Raw genomic sequence first — 24,390 nt, forward strand, 5'->3', positions numbered from 1 at the left:
GCTCTGGGGCAGCCTTCTGCCGAGCCCCTGAGGAGCTCTGCTTCCCTGTGACTACAGCCCTGTAAGCACAGCTGCTTCTTGCTTCCTTTATTTTGAAGTGTCACCACTGCAAACGTATTTACTGTTCTTACCTGGCAAATATCTGATGGATCTTGATTTAATTAATAGAACACCAAGATTCGAAATATATGAATTAAAGCTAATTAACCCCCCAGTCACTGCGCCCTGGAACAGTGCAGCGGTGACATTCTAAATGCATTCACGTGAAAGGGAGTCTGGGATTCGTTACTTTTTATTCCAGATGTCCTATCGGAAACAATATTTAAGTGATGGAATGATATTTGGTATAATTGTTTATCTGTTTTTTAAATAAAACTCTTCTGGGTAAAGCTTGTAATAGAGAATAACTCAAGGCAACAATTAACCTCCTGTTCCAGAATAATTTAGGAGAAACAGCCTGTTAACTAAACAACTCTGATGATTTGCATTCTGCTATGCACTTTAATTTCTACTGTACAGTTTAAAAGCTGCAAAAGAAAATAAGAGAAAAAGAGAGGACTAAGACCAGGAAGTAGCCAGCTGCACTGTGCTGCGCTGAGGCAGGCCCAGGTGCGCGCACTGGGTCTTTCCATTCACCACCCACTATCACACGACAGCAGACCCTACTTAGGCTTAATTTGGAATCACTGACGGTACTTGTCCTCACGTCTTTTGAAAGATAAAATTGTAGAGAAGACAGTAGATTCTTGAAATAGAATCATTTGTGATCTCACAGTTATTTCCTAAAATGACGTGTAAGAACCCTTCCCCATGCTCTGCCCAGTTTTCTTTGTTCTAACACTTACTAAGAGCTTTGTTTACATTTAAATATATATGCAGGAGATTGAGGAAGAGGGAAAGGGAAAATATCTTCATGAAAGTGATTATGAAAATGCCTAACCCCCCACCCCCTGGAGAATGCTGAGGGGAAATTTGACTACAGCTGCTTTACTTACATAATGACTGATCCGGGATGCAAATCGAGATGAAATCTCTGCAGATTGATGAGGGCTGTTACTGCTGCAGTCCACGGCCTGAGCATCAATAAAATCAATCTGCTAGGCAGGGCGTCCGGCACTGCCGTTGCCGTTGCTGTCTTAGCAATGTACTAAACTACAGTGCTTTCTTTTTAAACTGAGCTAGAAATTAACTAACTTCTAACGGTTTTCCAAATGTAAAGATCAGAATGAATGAGCTAATTTATGTACTCATTCAAGGCCTCGCTCTCTACCGCAGCCCCATTTTGACCTTCAGCAGCCTTGGAAAGATGTAAATTCTGAGTCGAAAGGCAGAATGTTTTCCTCACCCATTGAAAGGTTCACGAAGAAGACGAAGAGGAGGAGGAGGATGTAGTGGGGGAGGAGAAAGGGGAGGGGGAGGGAGAAAAAGGGGCTTAGGAGGAAGGAAAAAGACGAAATAGCAACAGAAAACCATAAAAATTTCCACAAGTACATTTAGACAAAAGTGGAGGTAAAAAAAGAGACTAGCAAGGTCTTTCTTCCAGACTGTTTTGGCCTCTTGTGGACCAGACCCTCTTTCCTCCTGGCTGTAGGGCAGGGCACCTGTCTCTTCGCAAAGATGAGGTCCGCCGTTGAGCTTGCTGCCTTCCTCAAGCTTAAAGTGCCGTACTTTGGGCTTTCCAGTTCTGGGCTACACAAGGTCACAGTGTTATAGAACTTGTGCTAGAACATGAGGCTTAGATTCTAGGGTTGGAGAAATCCATGTGAGGGAGAGACATGGAATTAGATTGGCCATGAGGTTTATTAGAGTTGACACAACAAACAGCAAGGTCTCCAGGAAAGCTTAGCCTGCCCAGGGAGAGCAGGATTTGTTCTTCAAGGCCCTTTGAGAGGGAGTAAGGGAGAGGGGAGAGTGTGCCAGTAGGACATGGGTCCAAGGTCATCTGATATCACCTAAGTAGACTTGGAGACATGATGTTTGTTTATGTTTCTGACTGGAGTGGGTGTTTAAAGGTCCAAGGGCATTCCTAGGTCAGGAATAAGGTGGCATTTGTGGGGAGAATAGTTCCTGGGTCAGGGCTGAGGTGGCACTTGTGGGGAGAAAGTGAACTCTGTAGCACTTATCTGCAGCTCTGCAGTTTGTAAGGAACTTGTCTAAGTGGCTGTCAAGGGGACTTGGCTCTACTGAGAGCTGTGAGAAGAGAAAGGCTGCATCTGGGTGTGGCCTGTTTGTTTTTCATTGATACCTGGAGGAGAGAGGAAGCACTGGAGAGCATGGTCAAGGCTCTGAGGCCCTTTGGAGCAGCATCTGAAAGATCTGTAATTTAACAGCAATATATTATATACATAATAGCATGAAACACATTCAAAGAGCCTATGTATCTTCTGGGAGGAGAGAGAGAGAGAGAGAATAATAGACTGTTGATTGTTTTCTCAAATCCTAGTTAATGAAGAAATATACCAACCAGTATATCATCATCCTGGAGTCCTCGTGATCCAGTTAATTGAGACAGGATCAACACGTAGGCCAACGTAATAGGACATAATGCCAAGCATGGCGGCCCTGGCCCTTACCTATAATCTCACTACTTGAAGCTTAGACAAAGTAATTGTTGTGAGTTTCGGGCAAGCCTGCACTACGTAGTGAATTCAAGGCCTGGGACCCTGCTTCAAAAAACCAGAAGAGGACCATCAAGATGTCTTAGTAGATAAAGGCACCTGCTCCAGGAGCGAGGACCTGAGTTCTCTGGGCCCCATACATTGAACCTGACATTTGCAAGTTGTCTTCTGACCCTCAAGTATGCACTATAACATGCTCCACACAGAAATAAGAAAATGTAATTTAAAAATTAAAGGAGAAAGAAAAGAATGGAGGAAGGGAAGGAGGGAGAGGAAGGGAGGAAAGAAAGGATGAGTTAGAGTACAAAATGAACTCTACAATGCATGGTCACTTGATTTTCCACAAAGATGATTTAATGGAAAATGGTTATTTTTAAGAAATGGATGTGAGACAATTTGATATCCATCTGTGTGTGATGGCAAGAAAATGAACCTTTAACCACATAAAACAGCCAGTTCAGATGGGTCACAAAATATGAAGCCTCTCCTAAGTGTTTACCCCAGTTTCTGGCTTGTTCTTTCATTCTCTTAATGGTGTCTTTGGCAGAGCAAAAGAAGAAATAGGCATGGTGTATTTGTGTGTGTGTGTGTGTGTGTGTGTGTGTGTGTGTGTGTGATCTCAGGCAAAGAAAACCAAGATATAGACATATAATAGATATGTGTGTGTGTGTGTGTGTGTGTGTATGTATGTATGTATGCATGCATGCATGTATAAAACCAAACAAACCCATGAGCCATGAAAGAGGAAACACTGGGTTTGGTCTCTAGTACCATGTAAGCTGAGTGATGGGGCATACTTGCAATCCCAACACTAAGAGGTAAAGACAGGAAGATCAAAGGTTCAAAGTCATCCTTGCCCTTAGAGTAAATTCAAAGCCAGCTTGAGCTATGAGATCCTGTCTTTAAAAGGGGGGGTGGGGGGGAGGAGAAATACCTAGGCTGTTAGTGAAATATATCTTCAAGTGCATCTGTGAGGATGTTTTCAGAGAGGATGGGGAGTGGGGTGGAAATTTTAGCCATGGATTAAGGTTCCAAATTGAATGAGGGAGAAAGCCAGATGGGCAGCAGCGGCCCTCTTTTCTGCTTCCTGGCCTACGAGGAGTGAACCGTCAGCGCTGGCCCTGCTTTTCTTTGCGGTGGACTGTGTCCTGCGCTGTGGGCCTCTGTTGTGAGTGAGGCGGCCCTGCAGCTGTCACGCCTCTCCCGCCATCTTGTCGCTCAGGCTGCAGTTAGGGACTGGCCAGTGGACTTGACTCATTGTCTCTGACTCTGGTTCAAGCAGACTCAGCTTTGTGTCAGTGGGTCAGTGCTTTGTGAACAGTTATGTTCAAAGAAGTGCACCAGACACTTGTGGAGCAGAGAGAGCTATGATGCTCATGAGCATAGCCTGTTAGAAAAGGATGATTTCTGGAAGAATGGGCAGATAGGACACAGATGGAGACCAAACTGAGGAGGGTGGGATTGGCACCTGAGTGGCTTGTAGAAGTGAGGATGGTGTCTTTGTCTAAACATTGCAGAATGGGCTATGGGGGTCAGAAGCCAAGGTAACGAGAGCGAGGAAGAGGGTCCAGAGAGGGCATCCAGGACGTCAGTTGTTTGTTGGCAGGCGTTGAAGGGAGCTTGAGGAGCCTTGACCGTCAGATGGGAGTTAAAAAGTTGTTAGACAGAAACTGGAGGAGGTGGTGCGTACCTGTAACCCCAGCACTTGGAAGGTGCAGACAGGAAGATTATGAATTTAAGACCAATGTGGCCTGAGCTACATGGTAAGACCCTGTCTGAAAACAAAACAAAAGTTGGTTAGACCCTATCTGAAAGGCAATGTAAGGATCATTAAGTGAAAAGGTGAAATAAATGTGGCCAGTGTGTTCATAGCAACTAATTTGTGCACACTTATATTTGAATGAAAAAAAAAAAAAGTGAGTGGCAAGAATCTCTATAAGAAATAAACATTTAGTCCAAGTGGTAGAAGATGCAGAGCTAACATCAGGCAGTGGCCATCAAAGCAGAGAGGAAAGCATAGATTATAGTACTTCAGTGTTGGAAGATAAATACACTGTCCCTTCGGTTCTGGGGATTGAACTCAGGGCCCTGCGTTGCCGGGCAAGCATTCCACCACAGACCTACATCCTTAATCCTTGGGTAGCCCTTAACGTGAACCGTGTAGTTCAGGTTAAGCTAGGTTTGCTTTACAAATGCAGAGTAGTGTCAAACTCAAGAACTTTCCTCATTTGCCTCCCAGATGCTGGGATTACAGGTATGTGACGGGTCTGACTGGTTGTAATGGTGAAAGGCAGATCGTGTCTTCATTCTTTCTGTCCCATATGCTTGCATGGCAGTACCTATGAACACAGTGGGTATTTATTTCATAAATGCTTGCATTCGGCTTGGGAAGCGGAGTGGATATCCAACTGGATGGTAACCACAATGAAAAGAAAAGTGCCAAAGGACCGCTGGAGCTGAGATTGGTGACTCAGGATAGTAGTTTCTCTGGAGAAGGAAGAATGAGTAGTGAGCGAGCTCAGCAGGAACGCACTGTGGATGTCTTCATTGTGCCAAGCATTGTGTTACACCTGCGGGACTGTCTTATTTAGACATCTCGGCAGCCTTTGTGAAGGAACTGCTCTAATCTACATCTTGACGGAGGATGAAGGAGGCTCAGGGTGTGTAAGTTATTTTTTTATAACATTTTTCTTTTTTTTTTTAAGATTTACTTATTTTTATTTTGTGTGCATTGGTACGTTGCCTGCATGAGTACGAAGGTGCCAGATCCCCTGGAACTGGAGCTACAGACAGTTGTAGACGGCTGTGAGCCACCACGTGGGTGCTGGGAACTGAACTCAGGACCTTTAAAAGAACAGCCAGTGCTCTTAACCTCTGAGCCGTCTCTCCAGGCCCCGTGTATAAGTTATTTAATTGTTCTCATGGGTTTTATAGCAGTACTGGGGGTCAGCCCCGGGCTACTGGTATCACAGGCCATGCTTTTAGACATGGGTTGGTTCCAGAAAGTGCTTTACATGGTGTTTAGTGCAGAGATACAAATAAAGAAGCCAAGGTTAGCAATCTCAAAGCAGTCTGCAGAGACTCATCATAGCAGGTTTACCAAGGGTGGATTAAAGGTCAGATCCAAAAGTGAGGAGCCGAATGAAGGAAGTAGAGATTCCTGTACCTTTGAAAATAAAAATAGTCTGGGGAGGGCCTCAGGAGGCTCTACCCTTCCCCAGAAGCTATTGGCAGTTGCTGGTTGCTGGGGAACTGAAGAGTCAGTCCTTCAGGGCTGTGGCCAGCTGCCCATGCTCCAGGACTAACTCCACAGTAATGCTCAAGCAGATAAGCCAGTTATACCCAGTGCAGTGGTTGCCCACAATTGCAGCATGTATTCGTACTCTCACACAATAGCATGTACATATTTACACTGACCCAAATAGTACTACTACCCATGGTAGTAGGAAAGGCCTTGTTGAGAAGACAGTGTTCAGAGGAAGTAGGAGAGGATCAGAGAGGGAAATGGGGTAAATATGGTTAAAATTCACTATATGCATGGATTAAATTATCAGAATAAATGTAAATTTTTTATTATTAAGACTTTTTTAGAGCCCAATGTGTTGGCTCATACCTGTAATCCCTGCACTCGGGGAGGCAGAGGCAGGCAGATCACTGTGAGTTAGGGGCCAGCCTGGTCTAGAAAGCAAGTCCAGGGCAGCCAAGGCTACACAGAAACTTTGTCTTGGGGCGGGGGGAGGACATTTTAGGTATCTAGAGAGATGGTTCAGTGGTTAAGAGCACTGGCAACTCTTCCAGAGGACCTGGGTTCAATTCCCAGTACCCACATGGCAGCTCATAACTGTCTGTAACTCCAGTTCAGGGGATCCAACACCCTCACACAGACATACATGCAGACGAAACACCAATGCACGTAAGATAAAAATATATCAATTATTTTTCAAAAGACCTTTTTAGCCAAGTTCAGTATCTTGTTTATATACTTAACAGTACATACTTAATTTGGCTTAAGATAAGAAAAGGATATTACTCTAACGTATAATAAGATTATAAATTTTATAAACTATACTTCTTTGAATAAATATTTTAAAATGCAAAAATGGTAAATTTTAAACAAAAAGATGACTTAAGGGTTAATCACACCAATCCCCTCCTTCCTATTCTGGGAAGTGAATGGCTAAAGAGAAAAAAAGAACCCAGCTGACCCAGCATGTTTCTGTGTCAAGCAGGGATCTCCTGAAATCTGCCTGCTGGGAAACGTTGGCATAGTTATGCAAGTCACAGACAGTTTGCATACCTCCGTACTAACCCATCCTGCTAAGGCTTCATGCTGTGAACAGAATCTGTGCATGCCTCTGGCCTCTAGAAGGTTGTAAATTCTAGGTCAGAGACTTGTTCTTAACTTCTTTTGTATTTCTAGTAACTAGCACATTGAATGTACAAGTACTCAGAAACAAGCCATTCTTCCTTGAAATTTTATTCTTAGAGACACCATTCGTCTTAGGGTTTCATTGCTGTGAAGAGACACCATGGCCACAGCAGCTCCTATGAAGGAAAACATTTAATGGGGCCTGGCTAACAAGTTAGAGGTTTAGTCCACTATTATCATGGCAGTGTATAGACAGACATGGTGCTGAAGGAGCTGAAAGTTCTACATTTTGATCCTCAGATAACAAAAATTACTGCTATACTAGCCTTAGCTTGAGCATCTGAGACCTCAAAGCCCGGCCCCACAGTGACACACTTCCTCCAGCAAAGTCACACCCACCTCAACAATGCCATATCTCTTAATAGGGCCACTCTGTATGGGTCAAGCATTGAGACATACGGAGTCTTTAGGAGCCATTCCTATTCAAACCACCACACCATTTAAAGAGTTTATCCCCCGAAAGCTTTAACATATTTTGATCATAGACAATACTTGCTTTAGTTTTGTATATCTGAATCATTTGCAGATGTTTTTAAATTTGTGTTGGGAGAAAAGGTAGAAAGTCAGACTGAGCTTATGCAGCTGGTCCCTGTGGCCTGTCCTTTTCTCTGTCGTCAGCATGCTGTCTGGGTGCTAGAAGGGTGGCAACAAAATAAAGAGAGGACAGACACACAGACAGTCTAGGACTGGGTGGACTGAGCTCTCTGAAGGAGACACTGCAGCATCCCAGAAACTCAGTGTTTTGGCCTATAGAGGTGGAGTTTTACATAGACGCACAAGGAGGCCGGGTGTATGGTGTACCTCTGGATGAGGACGTAGGTTTAGCTAACTGTGGTAGAAGCGTCTCTTTAGGAGTCTTCTGGCCGCAAATAGGGGTGCAGGGAGCTAGCTGTTGGTGGGCGTTTTCTGCAGATACCAGTAGGATCTATACTCAGCCCCGTGGCGAAGGCCTTTCCCCTTCTCTGAGCTGGGGCAGGCTGAGCTTGCCATTTTTTCATAGACCTGAAGTTAGGGTCTCAGCATGGCCTTGTCCACGGCAGCGGCACACACTCAGCCACTCCAGGCCCCTGCAGGGAGACTTGATCCACAGGCGCCGCACTGTTACAGATTACCCCATTTCTCTAGAGTCCAGCTTTTTCAGGGCGCCGTTTGGCACTGTGTCAGGGGGAAGAATAGTGTTTTCTTTATCAGGGTTAGTCTGTCAAGGCCAAGTGTCCCTTAGTCAGCCTTTGAGCCTCCTCAGGGTCCTGGCTACTGTCCTGTTGCTGTGGCTGAATGCCTGACAGAAGGAGCCTAGGGAAGGGAAGCTTCCTTCTGGCTCACAAGAAATCAAGAACATCAGTGGAGACAGCTGCCAGAGTGCGTCCACACCCAGGAAGCAGAGCAGTGAGCACTAATCGTCCTAGGCTTGCTACTGCCGCGATAAAACACTATGACCAAAAGCAGCATGGGGAGCAAAGGGTTTATTTCATCTTTCACGTCCTGATCGTCGTCCATCATGAAGTCGGGTCAGGAACTCGAGGCAGGCAAGAACCTAAGCAAAAGTCACGGGGACTGCTGCTGACTTCGTGTTCCCACGGCTTCTCAGCCTGTTTTCTTTCTTTCTTTTCAAAAACCACATTTACTTACTTACTTATTTATCTATTTATTTATTTTTCTTTACATCCCAATCGCAACCCCTTCCCTCCTCTCCTGCTGGTCCCATCCTCCCTCCCTCTTCCCCCATCTCCCCTCCCCTATTCCTCAGAAAAGGGGAGCCCTTCCCCTAACCCACACTACCACATCAAGTTGCATCGAAAGGCTGAGCTCATCCTCTTCCCCTATAGCCTGGAGAGGCAGCCTTGCTAGGGGGAAGTGATAAAAGCAGGCAATGGAGTCCGTGTCAGAGATAGCCCCTCCCCCCCTTTCTGGGAGACCCACATGAAGCCTGGGCTGCCCATCGGCCACATCTTTGTAGGGGGCCTTTGTAGGTCCAGTCTATGCATGGTCCTTAGGTGGTGCTTCAGTCTCCGTAAGCCCCTCTGGGCCCTGATTAGTTGGCGCTGTTGGTCTTCTTGTGGAGTTCCTGTCCCCTCCAGGTCCTTCTATCCTTCCTCCCACTTTTCGGGGAGATTCCCAATGCTAAGCCCAGTGTTTGGCTGTGAGTCTCAGCATCTGTTTAGATCTGCTGCTGGGTGAAGCCTCTCAGAGGACAGCTATGCTAGGTACGTCTGTAAACATAGCAGAGCAAGTATCCTTAATAGTTTTCTGGGGTTGTCTCTCTCCCATGGGGTGGGTCTCAGGTTGAGTCAGGCATTGGTCAGCCTGCTTTCTTAGGATATCCAGAGCCACCGGCCCATCGGCGGCCCCACCCTCAATGGGCGGGGCCCTCCCACATCAATCACTAATTCAGAAAATGTCCTACAAAGCTTGCCCACAGGACAATCTTTTTTCTTTCTTTCTTATTTACTTTACATCCTGATCAAAGCTTCCCCTCCCTCCTCTCCTCCCCTCCCAGTCCCTCCCTCTGACCTTCCTCTTCAAGATCCTTCTCCGAAAAGGGAGGTCTCCCATGGATATCAACCAGCCTTGGCATATCAAGCTGCGGTAAAACTAGGGGCATTTTCTTCTCTTGCGGCTAGACAAGGCAGCCCAGTAGGAGGCGAGGGGTGCAAAGGCAGGTGACGTAGCCAGACAACCCCTGCTCCGGATTTAGGAGGCCCACACGAAGGCCCAGCTGCACACTGTGCCACAGGGCACGGGCCGATCTCACAGAGACAGTTTTCAGCTGAGCGGTCCTCCCTCAAATGACTCTAGCTGTGTAGGGTTGATAGGAGACTAGGCAGCACACTCACTTTTGAAAACTGCCTGCTCCTCCCGCTCCGCCATGGCGGTGCTGGCCACGTTCAGGGCGGCTGCTTCCGTCTCAGCAAGCGTAATGGACACCCTCCCACAGGCACAGCCAGAGGTTTGCTTTCTCCTGATTCCAAATGCAATCCAGTTGTCAAGGTCACCATCCTACTCAGTGACCCTGTCAAGGCTGCTGCTTTGTTGGGGCCTTACCTCAGGGTGATCTTGAATAGACTTCACGGTTTGATTTAGAGACGAGAGTCTACATCCTTTATACAACCCTTAACTTGATAGTACACATGCTTGTTTGTTATCTAAATATTTTCCCCATCTGTGATAGTTCTATGATCAAAGGACAAAGGAGCCAAAACAAAGAGGAAGAGGGGCAGCTGCTTCCCTGTGGCCTGAGCCAGGTTTACCATTGTGGGTTGTAGCTGTGGTTCCTATTGCCCAGCTCCACTTTTTTTTCTTTCATCTTCAATGGTTTATTGCTGTTTTTCAAAGTTGAACAAGGATCTGTAAGCCTCAGTCTTACCGTAGCAAAAGGCATAATCATTGAGAACACGTTGACTTGAGAGTCCCGGGTGAAATTTCTCGCTTTGAGCAAGAACGATTCACTACTGTAAATATTAGGGCATCAACATTGCATTACCAATATGGGAGGTTGTTCCAACACTTTGTTTTATTTTTCTTCCCTCCCCCTGTGTTTTTTGTTCTTGTGTTTGTGGAGGGAATGGTTTCATTCAGTTTTGGCTGCTCTCACATTCTGAATGTAGCCAAGGATTATGAACTTGAACTTATACTGACTGTTTTCATCCCGCTTCAAAGTTCCGGGATTGTAGGTATGAGCTACTCATGTGGTGTATTTGGTGCTGAAACTCTAGTAAGTACTCTGTGAGCTTTTTAACACAATCTCAGTCGTTTGAGTTTACCAATAAAGACTCGGGAGCCAGATGCTGGGATGTAAGCCTGTTAGCTCAGAGAGGCAGAGAAGGCACCCAGCTGACCTTCCTCTTCAGCTAACCTCCCAATAAGAAGCAAGCCTCCTTTCTAAGCTGTCTCAAAAAACACTCTAACTAAATCTCCCTCCCTTCTACTTCCTGTGTGTCTCTCTATCCGTCCTCCTATCATCCTCTTACTCTCTATGGTTTTTCCTATGTTCGCTCCCTGTCAACTGGTTGCTTGCTCTGCCCCTTGACCTAAGGTTACTTCATTTAATCCGTTTACAATACTCAATTAGGAAGCTCTTGGACCAAATGTGTGCGATAGGGCTGAGCCACACCACAACTAGAAACAGGTTTTTCCAGTAAGAAACACAATCTCGGGGTTCACAGTGTGATCAGATATCCTGCAGCTCTACGAACTGAGCCCCGTCCCTAGACCTGCTCCAACATTTTAAACAGTTGCATACATTTTTCCTTGAGTGACACTTCGTGGGAGATGTGAACAAATGCCTCCTCACCCCAGATAAGGAGCCCTCAGAGGACAAAAGCATGGAGCATGAGTACCATCAAAGTCCAGCTTGGTACACTAACGAGCTTTTGGGGGTAACTTACAGAAACATAGGTGAGGAGTTACTTGTAAGAGCAGACAAGAATCAGAGAGCGGCATCACTGAAGCCCACCCCTGTGTCAGCGTGTGAAAGCTAGTGGCCTGAGCACACTTGCACGGCCTGCAGACGGCCCAGCAATTTGGAGAGTGTTCTTTCCAGGTAGCTCAGGTGGTAGAAGCCTCTACTAGGCAGCTTACAGGTCTCTGTTTCTTGTGATCTGGCTAGTCTCTGCTTCTTCCAGGCTACTTGGCAGGTCTCTGCTTCATCTAAGTTTGTCTCTGATTCTTTTGAGCAGCTGGACTTGTCTGAGAGTGACTCTCAGGAGCCTTTACTGTTTATATACTGTTTGGACAGAGGGGTCTAGTAAATCTAGTCAGTTTCAGGGACTTCCTGGAGCTATTACTTCTTAAGGAGCTTTTCTTAAGTTGTTAGATCCTTAGTGTTAGATCCAAAATGGGCCCCCCAAATGGCAATGCTAGTGACAATGTCCTAAACAGAAATCTAATTTCAGCATTCCTCAGGAATATCAAAAGGTGGGTTTCTGTTTGCCAGGAATCACCCTTAAACTAGCCCCATGGTCAATCTAAACAACCTGTATCAGCCCAAAGACCTCCACCCTGCTGACTGTTGTATAAAATCTCCTTGCTTTTTCACCATTTCACTTCTCTGCCTTCCTAGACACAGCCTTGACAGTTTGACTCCCAGTAGACCTTTCTTTCTACTCATAGAGTGTTCCAGTTGAGTGGTTTCACTGTGCCCTTGCTTACATTTAGAACATCCTGCCGTTTCGCCTTTCTGAAAACATGTTGTCTTAAGTTTTCATCTAAGATGAAAGGAATGTCAGAGGAAGCTGCTGTACAATATATTTTGTGAATTTTCTTTCATTTTTGTCATAGCTCTAGAGTTCAAGTGAATCATCATACTTCTTACATGATGTAATCTTTCCAAAAGACCTTAAGAAAGCATCTCAAAGACTTCTACTTCCCAAGGCAGGATGTCTTGGTGGCAAGAGCCCTGCTGCTCTTGCAGAAGACTTAAGTTTGGTTCCCAGCATCCACATGGTGGCTTACAGTCGTCTGTAACTATGGCTCCATGGGATCCAAGGACTTCTGACTTCTGCAGGCACCAAGAATAAACATGGTGCACATATATACATGCGGGCAAACCACTGATACACAGAAACATTTAAAAAGTCTTAGTAATTCCTTTCCAGAGAAATATAAATAGTTATTCACTTCAGATCTCCTTCTGTAGAAATGGCTGGCATTCTGTGTGCTCTGCTCTGATACCTATCAGCATTATATAACTCACATGAAGATAAGCCATGCAGCAGGAAATGGTTCAGATGCTGTTCCTCCTCACAGCTCATAAGCAACATAGCCAAGGGGCCATAGAAAAAGAGCGAAAAATTATAGCAAACATCAAGCCCTCTCAATACTCTATTGAAACCTGAGATTCTTTCTCTCATTAAGGAACAGGGATTCTTAAAGTTAGTGGCATAACTGACAGACTCCAACTAAGAGTCCTATATTCTCTTGCCATTAAAATAATCTACAGAAGACTTAGGAGAAAATCACAGGCTTTGACATTATAGAGTACCCTACAGCCTCAGGAAGCCCAAACTCCGCGAATTGCTAAGTAGTGAGAAACAGCTAGAGCTGGCAGTGAGAGAAAAGTAAGTTTCTGCTCAGGTCTATGAGTGGAAGCATTTAGCCATTTTTTTCTATACTTAGGTTTGTTTGTATATGCACATATATCACGTGCATGAGTGAAGAGTCACTTTAATGCTCTGTGAGACCAGTAATCTTATTATATAGAAATGCTTGACTAAAAGCCAGGGATGCCATTTCAGAGAAGAAGAGCAATAAGGAAAATGAATTAGGGAAAACAGTTGCCTGTTTGTCCATCCATTCTTCCTTCTTCCTTCCTTTCTTCCTTCCTTCCTTTCTATCATTTTTCAAGATGGTCTCATCATGTAGCCTAGGCTAGTTTTGAATATTTGGTTTTATCTTTCTGTTGCTGTTTTGAGAAAGGCTCTCATTTTGTAGCCCCTGTTGGCCAAGAACTTGCTATGTAGACCAGGCTAGCTTTGAGCTCCCAAAAAGCTGCCTGCCTCTGCCTTCTGAGTGCTGGGATTAAAGGTGCACCACTATGCCCACCCCCACTTCTGAGCCCTTTCGTCCAGTTAGTCCTCTTTTCTTAGTCTCCCACATAGGCACACTTCTACACCTAGTTTTCATTTTCTTTATAAAATGTCAGGGGAAAATATTCAAATTAGCAAAAAGAATAAATAATACATTTTAAGAATGTTTATATTTGCTGTTTGTTATCATGGCTTACTGGCTTTATCTGGAACTTCAGATTTGTAAGCAAGGGCGCAGTGAAACCACCAAACTAGACTACTCTGTAGGCAGAAAAAAAGGTTTACTGGGGATTCAAACTGCCAGGTTGTTTCTCAGGGGTAGAGAGGAGCAAGAAAGCAGGAGAAACCATTCCAGTTTTAAAGGAACAGGTAGCATTTGTAGAGGGGAACGTGAACTAGAACAGCCTGGAGACCAGATGGGGACTTTGATCTGTTACTGGCTTGTTTGCTGGAGGAAGAAGTTGGCTGCAGGGCCTGGATAAGAAAAGAAATGGCTTTTCCTGACAAACAGAAGCTCAAGTCACAAGATTTGTGAGAATTCTGAGTTTAGGTTTTGTTTACCCACTACCAATCCTGTTTACCCAGGCAGAGTCCAGCCTGAGCAGAGCCCAGACTGTCATTCAGGACACTGTCAGCAGTACTGTAGGCTTAGATGTTTTCAAATACCTACTTTATTTAAGGCTCTTAAACACCCGTTAACACATTACTGCCATTTTGGGATACTTGGGACCTAACAATAATTCAAACTTAGATCTAGGACCAACTAAGATCAGATTTAATACATAAACAATATCTTTTTTCTCAATGGATGTATTATAGCAAAATAATGTATTTAATTGAAATGTTGTTTGGAGGAATCATACTACAAATGCTTTTAATGTGTTAATTGAATAATAAATCTTTAAGTAGTAATAATACACTTCCAATGGATGTCCAACAAGAATGCTAAGATAAGGGGTTCAGAGGTAGCTGTAAGGGTTACTGTTAATTGTCAACTTGGCAGAATCAAGACTCACTTGGGAGATGGGCCTTTGGGATTATCTTGATTTAGTTAATTGAGGTAAGAAGACTCACTCATTATGGGTCACACCATTCCCTGGCTTGAGTCCTGGCCTGGATAAGGAAGGAAAAGCTGAGCAGCAAGCATTACTCCTTCTTCATTGCAGGTGTGATGTGGCCAGTTTTCCCTCTGCCTCCTTGACTTCTGTGATAGTTACCCTTGGTTGTCGACTTGCCCTTCCTGGGGAAAGGAAACCTCAATCAAAGAGTCGCATCTCTCAGTTTGGTTTGTGGGCATGTCTGTGAGGCTGTTTGATGTTAGTATATGCCGAGCCCATGTGGGTATTTCCACCCCTGAGCAGATAGTCTTGGGTTGTGTAAGAAAACTGGTTGAGTGCAAACCAGGGGAGCAAGCCAATTAGCAGTGTGTCCCTCCATGTTGTGTTTCAAGCTTCTGCTCTCACCTCCCGTGGTGATGGATGGTAACCTGGAAGATGAAGAGGAGACAAACCCTTTCCTTCTCAACTTATTTTTTGTTTGTGATACTTATCACAACAGAAAGGTGTATCGTAGGGCAACTTCTGTGCTGTGATGGACACTGTTCTAACTATGGGTTCTATTGCTGTGAAGAGACACCATCACCGTGCAAGTCTTATAAAGGAAAACAGTTAACTGGGCTGGCTTACAGTTTATAGAGGCCTCGTCCATTATGGTCATGGTGGACACATGGTGGCATGCAGGCAGGCACGGTGCTGGAGAGGTAGCTGAGTTTTACACCTGGATCCATAGGCAGCAGGAAGAGAGTGAGTTGCTGGGCCTGGCTTGAGCTTCTGAAATCTCAAGCCCCCCCCCCCCATGACACTTCCTACAAGGCCACACCTACTCCCAACAAGACCACCCCTTCTAGAGTGCCAGGACCTAGGAGCCTATGGGGCCATTTTCATTTAAACTCACATCCTATACTCCCTGACCTCTGTAGGATTGTAGCTGTATCATAATGCGTAAGTGCCCATAGTCTACCATAGCACCAGCATTAAAAGTCCAAAGTCCAGAGTTTCTCCTTCGATGTGTGCAATCTTTTTCTTCTCTTTTCTTCTTTTTTTCATTTTTGGTTTTTTGAGACAGGGTTTCTCTGGATAGCCCTGGTTGTCCTGGAACTCTCTGTAGACCAGGCTAGCCTTGAACTCACAGAGATCTACCTGCTTCTGCCTCCTAAATTGTGGGATTAAAGGCGCGTGCCACCGCTGGCCCTAAACTTTTCTTTAATCCCTTTTCACAAGATGAAAGCTTAGATGGGTGGGCTCTTGCTCTGAGGCCTCACTGCTCCCTTTACACCCAGGCTTTTCTTTAATCTGTTTACCCTTTCTGGTGCACCTTTTTTCCTCCACTTGTACATTTGGTATTTTTCCTTCTTCAACTTGCTCCTTTTCAGTATAGATCTGCAGAAGCCTGGCCACTAACAGCCACAAACCACAGTCAGTGTTAGGTTTGGAAGTGTCCACCGTCAAAGCTTTTAATCCAAAAACTCTTCAATTTAGCCTCAGGAATATTTTTGGACTGGGAAGAAAGCAGCCACATTCTTCACCAAAATATCACAAGAACAGTCTCCAGGCCCCGTACTAACATGCTCCTCCTCTGAAACCTCTTGGTCTGGGCTCCACAGTTCAAATCACCCTCAGCAGCTTGTCTTCCATGTTCCTTCTAGTGTGGCCCACTGAGCTGTGCTTAGAGCGTTCCACTTAACGCACTTAAAGCTAAAGTCCCAAAGACCACAGCCCTGCAAACGAACATATGCTCAGGCCTTCATAGCATTATGATAGGTACCAAGCTCTGTCTTAGGGTTTCTGTGGCTGTGAGGAGACACTATGAACATGACCTCTCTCTCTCTCTCTCTCTCTCTCTCTCTCTCTCTCTCTCTCTGGAATGCAGATCTTTTATTCCATAGTTAACTTTACTGAAATTACTGATTGTGAAGTGACTCAAAGCATCAAGGTAAAGTAACCAGAGTTTCTTCCATAGTTACAGAAGTAAATGAATACCACAGCAGCTCTGTCTTAGGAAACACTTAATGGGGGCTGGTTTACCCTTCAGAGATTTAGTCCCTTGTTGTCACTAGTTATCTTTGGATCTCAAAGTTAATCTTGTTTTCACCACTTTCATACAAGTTCTTACTAGGATGAGAGTTGAGAATTGGATACTAGATTCTCTGCACAAAAGAACAAATTCCAAAAGCTTATATACTTTAAAATTTTTGTGATGTTATTTTGTTTTTAAATTTTTATGTGTATGGGTGTTTTGCCTACACACATGCCCATGCGCCATGCCTGACGCCTGTGGAATCCAGAATAGGCTGTCAGGTCCCCCGGGACTGGATTTCCTGGTAGTTGCGAGCTGCCGTGAGGGCTCTAGGAGTAGAGCCCGGGTCCTCTGCAAGAGCAGCCAGTGCTCTAAAACACTGGGCCACCCCTCCAGTCCAGTGCTGAGTTTTTATTTCTCTGGGATGTGAAAGAACGAGACACTTTGAAACCGTTCTCCCGTCCAGAGCTGCAGTGAACGGCTTAGTGTGCTGCAGCGTCCCTGCCTCGCTGGGCTGGGAGTGGTCACAGACAGAGGAAAACCAGTGCGCCTGACTGTGTTCCCGTCAGCCTTATAAAGAGACAGGCACAAGCCAGATTTGGTCCAGGGGTTGAAGTTTGCTGCCAATTTCCTTGTTTCCCCCTTTTAATGGCAGAGGACGTCCTTGCTGCCTCCTCCTTCTCCATCTATTCCACCTCCCGTCTTCCTCCCCATCTTTCTCCTTCTCTACCTTCTTCTCCTCTTCCTTCACCTCTTCCCCTTCCATCTCTTCTTCTTCCTTCATCTCTACCTCCTCTTCCTCCACCACGTGCTCCTTTTTAAAATTTTTTTAAAAATTGTGTGTGTGGGTGTTTTGGCTGCATATATGTCTCATGGTATGCTCTTGGAGGCCAGAAGAGGGTGTCAGATGACCTGGGACAGTTGTAAGCCACCATGTGAGTGCTGGGTGGAAGAACAGAGTCCTCTGGGAACCCGAGTCCTCTCAGAGAGCAGCCAGCGCTCCCAGCCATTGAGCCATCCCTTCAGCCCTGCTGTCAGTGCCTAATCTACATAGGTTCCGTCTGTCTCTGTACCTAAGTTAGTGTTCTTACAGTTGTCTTAAATGTGGATAATTTAACCTACTTTAGGAAGCACCTGCATCAGATTGGCCCATGGGCATGTCTGTGGGACATCTTCTTGATTGCTAGTTGATGTAGGACTCACTCCACTGTGGGAGGGGTCCTCCCTGCAGGTGGGTCTTGGGCTGTATAAAAAAGCTAGCTGAGGGACTCTCCTTGCAGCGGCGGCGAGTCATGGCTGGACAAGCTTTTAGAAAGTTTCTTCCGCTCTTTGACCGAGTATTAGTTGAAAGGAGTGCCGCCGAAACTGTAGCCAAAGGTGGCACCATGCTTCCTGAAAAGTCTCAAGGAGAAGTATTGCAGGCAACAGTAGTGGCTGTGGGATCAGGCGAGAAAGGAAAGGGTGGAGAGATTCAACCGCTCAGTGTGAAGGTTGGAGACAAAGTTCTCCCAGAGTATGGAGGCACCAAAGTAGTTCTAGATGACAAGGATTATTTCTTATTTAGAGATGGTGACATTCTTGGAAAGTATGTGGACTGAAATCATTATTGAAATGGTGTCACATGAAGCTGCCCATTCCACCGATGTTCTGAACTATTTCATCATGTAAATAATTTCATTGCCTCCCTTTTATAATAAACTGACGATGCCTAAAGAAAAAAAAAAAAAAAAAAAAAAAAAAAAAAAGCTAGCTGAGCAAGCCTGAGGGAGCAAGCCAGCAAGCAGCATTCCTCCGAGGTCGTTGCCTCAGGACCTGCCTGCAGGCTCCAGCCCTGGCTTGACCCTTTCTCTCTGAAGTGGCTTTTGGTCAGAATTTTATTACAGCAATGTACAGCAAACCCGTTCAGTCATTTAACATGTTCTTTCTGTTCCACGTCCTATAAAGTGAAACAGAACTTTGAACATTTTTTGGTAAGAACATTTTGTAAATGAATGTTTTAAACGGAAGTTTTGCTCCAGGAGAGGGAAAAACTGTCTCTAGTCTGTGACTGCTGCGTGGGCTCTTAAGGGATGTAGCCTCTGAGAGGAAGGGACCGAAACAGGGGCGTGACAGGAAGTAGTTCCCCGTAGGAGAGTAAGACGTTTTAGCTTCTCACATCGCCATCACCTGGCACAGTCTGATTAGCTACTGAAGGATGTTGGTTTATTTTCTTCCGAGTACAGCAAAATGTAAAACTGGCTTCTGGGGCTGAAGGGATAGCTCAGCGGTTAAGAGTACTGGCTATTCCTGCAGAGGACCTAGGTTCAATTCCCAGCACCCACATGGTGGCTCACAGCTGCCTGTGACTGAGATCCAGGAGACCTGAGGCCTTCTTCTAACCTCCAAGGGACTGGATCACAGGTGGTGCTCAGACATAGATAGATTCAGGCAAAATATTCAATAAATAGGTAAAGATACAAACGTAAATAAATAAAACTTTGGCTTCTTGGTTATTTGATTTTTGTTTTTCTTGATAACCACATTTCCATTGTCATAAGTTAGGAAAGTAGAAGGCTTGCAGAGTGATACCTCTATTTATTTAAAGATTTCAGGGGCTGGAAGATGGCTAAATAGTTAAGAGCAGTGGCCACTCTTCCCGAGGACCCGGCCAGTTCCAGGCACCCACGTGGTGTGTCGTAACCATCTATAATTTCGATCCTAGGGAACACAAAGCCCTTCTGGCCTCCAAAGGCACCAGGCCACACGAGTGGTGCACAAACACACGTGTAGGCAGAAAGGTAAAATATAAATAATTGGAAAAAAAATTTTTTGACCTCTGAAAAAAGGCTCTTATGGCTGGGTGAGGTATCACACAGCTTTAATCTCAGCCTTTGAGAGGCAGAGGCAGGCAGATCTTCCTGAGTCTGAGGCCAGCCTGGGCTACACAGAGAGACCCTGTCTCAGCCACTGCCCCGTCCTCTCCCAAAAGGCTCTTTCTCCAGGCGCGGTGGCTCACGCGCACCTGTCATCCTGCCACTTAGGAGGCTGAAGCACAAGACTGACCATAAGCTTGAGACTTTGCCTCAACGTAGAACAGAAGGATTTGTTTGATTTTTGAAAAATAATTTGATGCTTCATTCAGATCCCTTCCAGTGGTTTCCCATTGCCGACGTGGGAGCCTTTGTATTTTACAGTATGTCTCATCGCACAGTGTTTTTTCAGTTCTCTGATTGTTGTAATTGGCCTATGTGTAGGTTAGCTAAACTGATTTATATTTTAATTTTTGTTTGTTTTGGTTTTCTTTTCTAAGCATAAAGTTTAGAAAACTCAAAGTAGGAAAAATGATGTCAGAATAATTGCACTGATCACTGATAATTAAGACCTTTCCTCTGTGCCTTTCAAAGAGCTTTGAGAATATTGTTTCATAATTCCCAAATTGCCTGTAAAGTGGTGAGGCAAGTGCCATTACCCCAATTTACAGAGGCAGTTGTGGTCTTTAAGAGATGAGCTTCACACAGTGCTGAAGCAAAGGTGGGAATGCTGTTATGAACGATGTGTCTGTATATTTCTCCATCTTTCTAGGGCAGATGTTTTTGTAGAACCACGAGTCTATTATACTGTAGTCAGACCCTTTTCAAGTCAAAAGAGTAAAAACATGACATTTTCTTGCCTGTTGAGAAAAGTTTTTAATTAGCAATAACTGTGCTTCCATGAACTTCACCGGCTGTGTACGATACAGCTGCTGCACAGGGCTTGAAAATTTCTAAATGAAATTCTGTGCATTTCATGCCCAAATAAACATTTCTAGTGGGTCCTTAGTCCGTGATGGTACTTCAAAACCGTTTAAGACTTTACGAAAACACTGGACACCTGTTGTGTCTCACCCACCAGGTGCCTTACTGTAAACAGCACCTTCTCCATAAACATTCCCCCGTCTAGACAGGGCACCCAAGAGCGAAACCTTGTTGAAGAACTGCTTGTTTATAGCATTAGCTTTCGGATAAAGAGATATTTCTGCATGTAAACCAACAGTCTAATATGGGTGTGTTTTCCGAAGTCATGTTCTACAAATAGCAAAGTATATCATCTGAGTCTCAATCTGATTATTAAAGATCAGTAATTGTTGTGTTCAGATTTCCTAGGAAACATTAGCAAACTATACTCGCCCCGGCTGGGGAACCAACAGACCAAAGTAACAATACCACCACGGTGCAGTTCAGCGAGCTGATGTGTTTATTGGGGTCACCACAGGAGCGCGGGTGACTCAAGACAGATGCCTCACTGGAAAGCTCACTGCAGCCCAGACGAGTCAGAAGCGGCCTGCAGGGCCTGTCTGTCTGCGAGTCCTGCAGCGAGATCTAGGCTCAGGAGGTAGTCTCGGGAAGAAGTCAGCTGTACAGACCATAGGACAGACAGTATGACTGTCACAAAACACTAAAATACACTTGATTGTCAGTCGAGGCTGACTTGCTAGTTCAGGTGTAGGTCCAAACTGAAATCCTTGCTTGTCTTTCATCTCCCTTGCTTATGCCAATTTTAAGGTATAGGCTCCAGTATATTGTATTTTATATATAATATAAATTAAATACTTTATGTATATGATATACTATGTAGTAACATTTAAATATTAAACCTAAATCGAATTTATTAAATTTAGACATAACTTATTGAGTGAACATTATTCTAAAAGCACAAGTTCCTAGAAAATCAAGCATCAAGTCTCAGAAGTTTTAGTTTTGATCTAAGAGATTATATTTACTCTTTCCTTGTGCTAGGGATCAAACACAGGCCACACAAATACTCTAGCAGTTTTAATGAGACTGTATGTAAAAAAACATTAGTGCCCTCAGAAGAGACAGTCGGGTATTCCACTGGTATCATACCAGGGCAGTTTTCTTGGATCAAGGGGTATATATCATTTTGGCAAATATTCAGTGTAATTCTGTTAGCATCAATTAGCCATCCGTGTTTGTTAATTTTAAATGGCCATCATCTCTACTAGCTTTCAGGGTAGCTTTGTTTTCTGCTCTTAGCTGTACAGACATGTCGTGGCCTGCCCTGCTGCTATGGTTTGAATGGGAAACTCGGTCTCCAATGTAACATCATCTGAAGATATTTTAGGCCATGAAAGACCTGTTTTCTGGAAGAGATTTGCCCCTGTTATAAAAGATCCCTTTGCGTCGGCAGAAATGCTTTCTTGCCTTTCCACTGTCTGCCATGTGATGGAGCCAGATGGCGCCCCCTCAGTGCCAGACTTGCTAGTCTGCAGACTGTAAGAAGGGAATTGTTTTGTACAAATTGTCCACATTGTTTTGTTACAGCAACCCAAAACCTTCTCTATCTGACCTAAAAGAAGCTTCTTTTCCTACATTCCTGCTGCATGAATGGCAAACTGTTCAGCTTATGAGAGGAACAGAAACTTGAATGAGGGTAGCCTCGTCACAGGCCAAACAGATATTTGTGACATGGTCTGGCGTAATGAGCCCTGCTGAGAACGAGGTAACAACTTTCATTTTGAATTTTGGGTTGTTTGTGTTTTGGACTGGGTCCCATGTAATCCAGTCTGACCTGAAACTCACTATGTGGCTGAAACTGGCCTTCAACTCTGGATCTTCCTGCCTCTACCTCCCAAATGCTGAGTTCATAGGCATGAGCGCCCACCCCCATTGACCCCCATCCCTGGTAAGTAGCTTTAGTTTTTGAGTGAAATAAGTGGTTTAGATTTTGACTTACTGTATAGGGAAGCTGCGAGATGCTGAAGAGAACTGTAGCTGAGAGGCTCTGGGGAGCTCGGGTCAGGTAGTAATTATGAGGCATTTGTGTGTCACAGACGTGTTCTGAAAGGCAGAGAGCGCGGATGCAAAGGCTCTGGGAAGCGCATGCACTGTGTGTGTGTGTGTGTGTGTGTGTGTGTGTGTGAAAGACATGCCCAGGCATGGCAGCAGCTACTGATGGCTTCCTGGGCTTCTGCAGCTCCAGGCTCTCGCGTGCAGACTTACTGTGCTCATCCCCAGTTCTCCGTTTTTGCTTCAGTTGTTCTCTCTGCTTTGAACCATCCTGAATGTCTCCACCAAGTTGCTGTTGTTCTCTTACATCTCATGATCCGTTATTTACCTAGCCACTTAATGCCTGCCACATTGCCTTATAATGGACTGTACATTTTTTAGCAATACAAACATAGGCTCTTTAACGTTGTCCGCTAGGATGCTGTCTCTAAAGAGCAAAATCTATTTAATTTAGTAATTAGGCATTGCTGGCCTTCATGAAAAGTCCCTACCTCTGTTCCCCACACTGTTTGTCTCTAGGAATTTTTTTTATCAATTAGTCTGATAGCTTTGGAATCCTGTGTTTCAGAAGAGAATGAAAATGACTCGGAGGCTGAAACATGAGCACAGGAGGCATGTCTTGATAAATATGGATGGCAGTGCATTCTGGGATTCTCTTCTGGCTGTAGACTTTTAAGAGCCTGGCCTTCCCCAGTCAGCCTTTTGCCAAGGAGCAGGCTGAGCCTGACAGTGGGCCAGCTCTCCAGTAGCCTTTTCTTTGTTTTTGTAAATTCTAAACTGGCAAATTGATTAGCATGAAATAGCCTTTTAGAACTTACTTAACATTTGCTTTGAAAGCCTTAATTGCCATCTGACCAACAGGGTTGACTTTGTGTGTTTGGTTAAACTAGCATCCGTTGGGGAAAGTTTCGGAGCTCTGTTTCATAGTCCAGTGTTCAGCCATGTCAGAAATGCAGAGTACAAAATAAGCAATGCAGAGCTGAGGTTATCCTTGACTGTCACATATGCACCATGATAAGAGTGCGCTCACACTCACACACAGGAACATGAACAGGCACACACACTCACAGAAATTGAAGAAAGACACAAGCTTCATGCTAGAATTAGTGTATCCATGGTCCATTTCTCTAAAGTAATCTTTGAATAAACTCTTCTGTCTACCCTGTTTCCTCTCTGCAACTTTTTAGAAAAGATTTATTTTTTACTTATACAGTGTTCTGCCTCCATGTGTGCCTACAGGCCACAAGAGGGTACCAGATCTCATTATAGATGTTTGTGAGCCACCAAGTAGTTGCTGGGAATTGAACTCAGGACCTTTGGAAGAACAGCTAGTGTTTTGATCTCTGAGTCATTTTTAAAGTTCAGGAGACAGGGTTTCTCTGTGTAGCCTTGGCTGTCCTGGAACTCCCTGTGTAGACCAGGCTGGCTTCAAACTCACAGCAATCCACCTGCCTTGCCTCCCAGAGCACTGGGATTAGAGTATGTGCCACCACACCCAGCTCCTCCCTACAATTTGCTAGGTAACCAGTCAGCATTTTTGTATGTACTAGAGGTTTGCCTGTGTGTGTGTGTGTGTGTGTGTGTGTGTGTGTGTGTGTGTGTATGAGGTGTATGCAGTACCCACGGAGGCCAGAAGAGGGCGCTGGTTCCCCCTGGAACTGGTGTTGCGCACTGTTGTGAGCTGCTGTGCGAGTGCTGAGAACCAACCCCGGGTTCTCTGCAAGTGTGGAAGAGCAGCAGGTGCTGACCAGTCCCCCTTTGCAGTCTCATTCACAGAAGTTTTGTGGGGTTTGTTTTGTTTTTGTTTTGTCTTTTAGAGACAAGGTTTCTCTGTGTAGCCACAGAGATCTGTGTCTTCCTCCCGAGTGCTGGGACTAAAGGCGTGTGCCACCACTGCCAAGCAATAAAAGATGTTTTTGAAGAAGACAACTCTAGGACAGTTTAGTTTTATTGGGATTTGGAAGAATGTAACAGGCCAG

The 24,390-nt window shown here is 44.8% G+C and overlaps 2 protein-coding genes across 4 annotated transcripts in view; both read left to right on the forward strand.

Moving 5' to 3' along the window:
* Commd1 (copper metabolism domain containing 1) overlaps positions 1-24,390 on the forward strand; it is a 108,405-nt gene that overhangs the window by 52,105 nt on the left and 31,910 nt on the right. The window lies entirely within an intron of this gene.
* Positions 17,932-18,376, forward strand: LOC129692566 (10 kDa heat shock protein, mitochondrial-like). The gene has a single exon (XM_055629055.1). It carries the CDS (start codon positions 17,939-17,941, stop codon positions 18,242-18,244), a length of 306 nt encoding a protein of 101 aa, XP_055485030.1. The 5' UTR covers positions 17,932-17,938; the 3' UTR covers positions 18,245-18,376.

Source organism: Psammomys obesus, unplaced genomic scaffold (genome assembly GCF_907164565.1).
Source record: "Psammomys obesus unplaced genomic scaffold, mPsaObe1.curated_primary_1811, whole genome shotgun sequence".
Taxonomy (NCBI): domain Eukaryota; kingdom Metazoa; phylum Chordata; class Mammalia; order Rodentia; family Muridae; genus Psammomys; species Psammomys obesus.

What these genes read in the sequence shown, in the direction of transcription:
- LOC129692566 (XM_055629055.1), top strand. Translation starts at nt 17,939, where the DNA reads ATGGCTGGACAAGCTTTTAGAAAGTTTCTTCCGCTCTTTGACCGAGTA.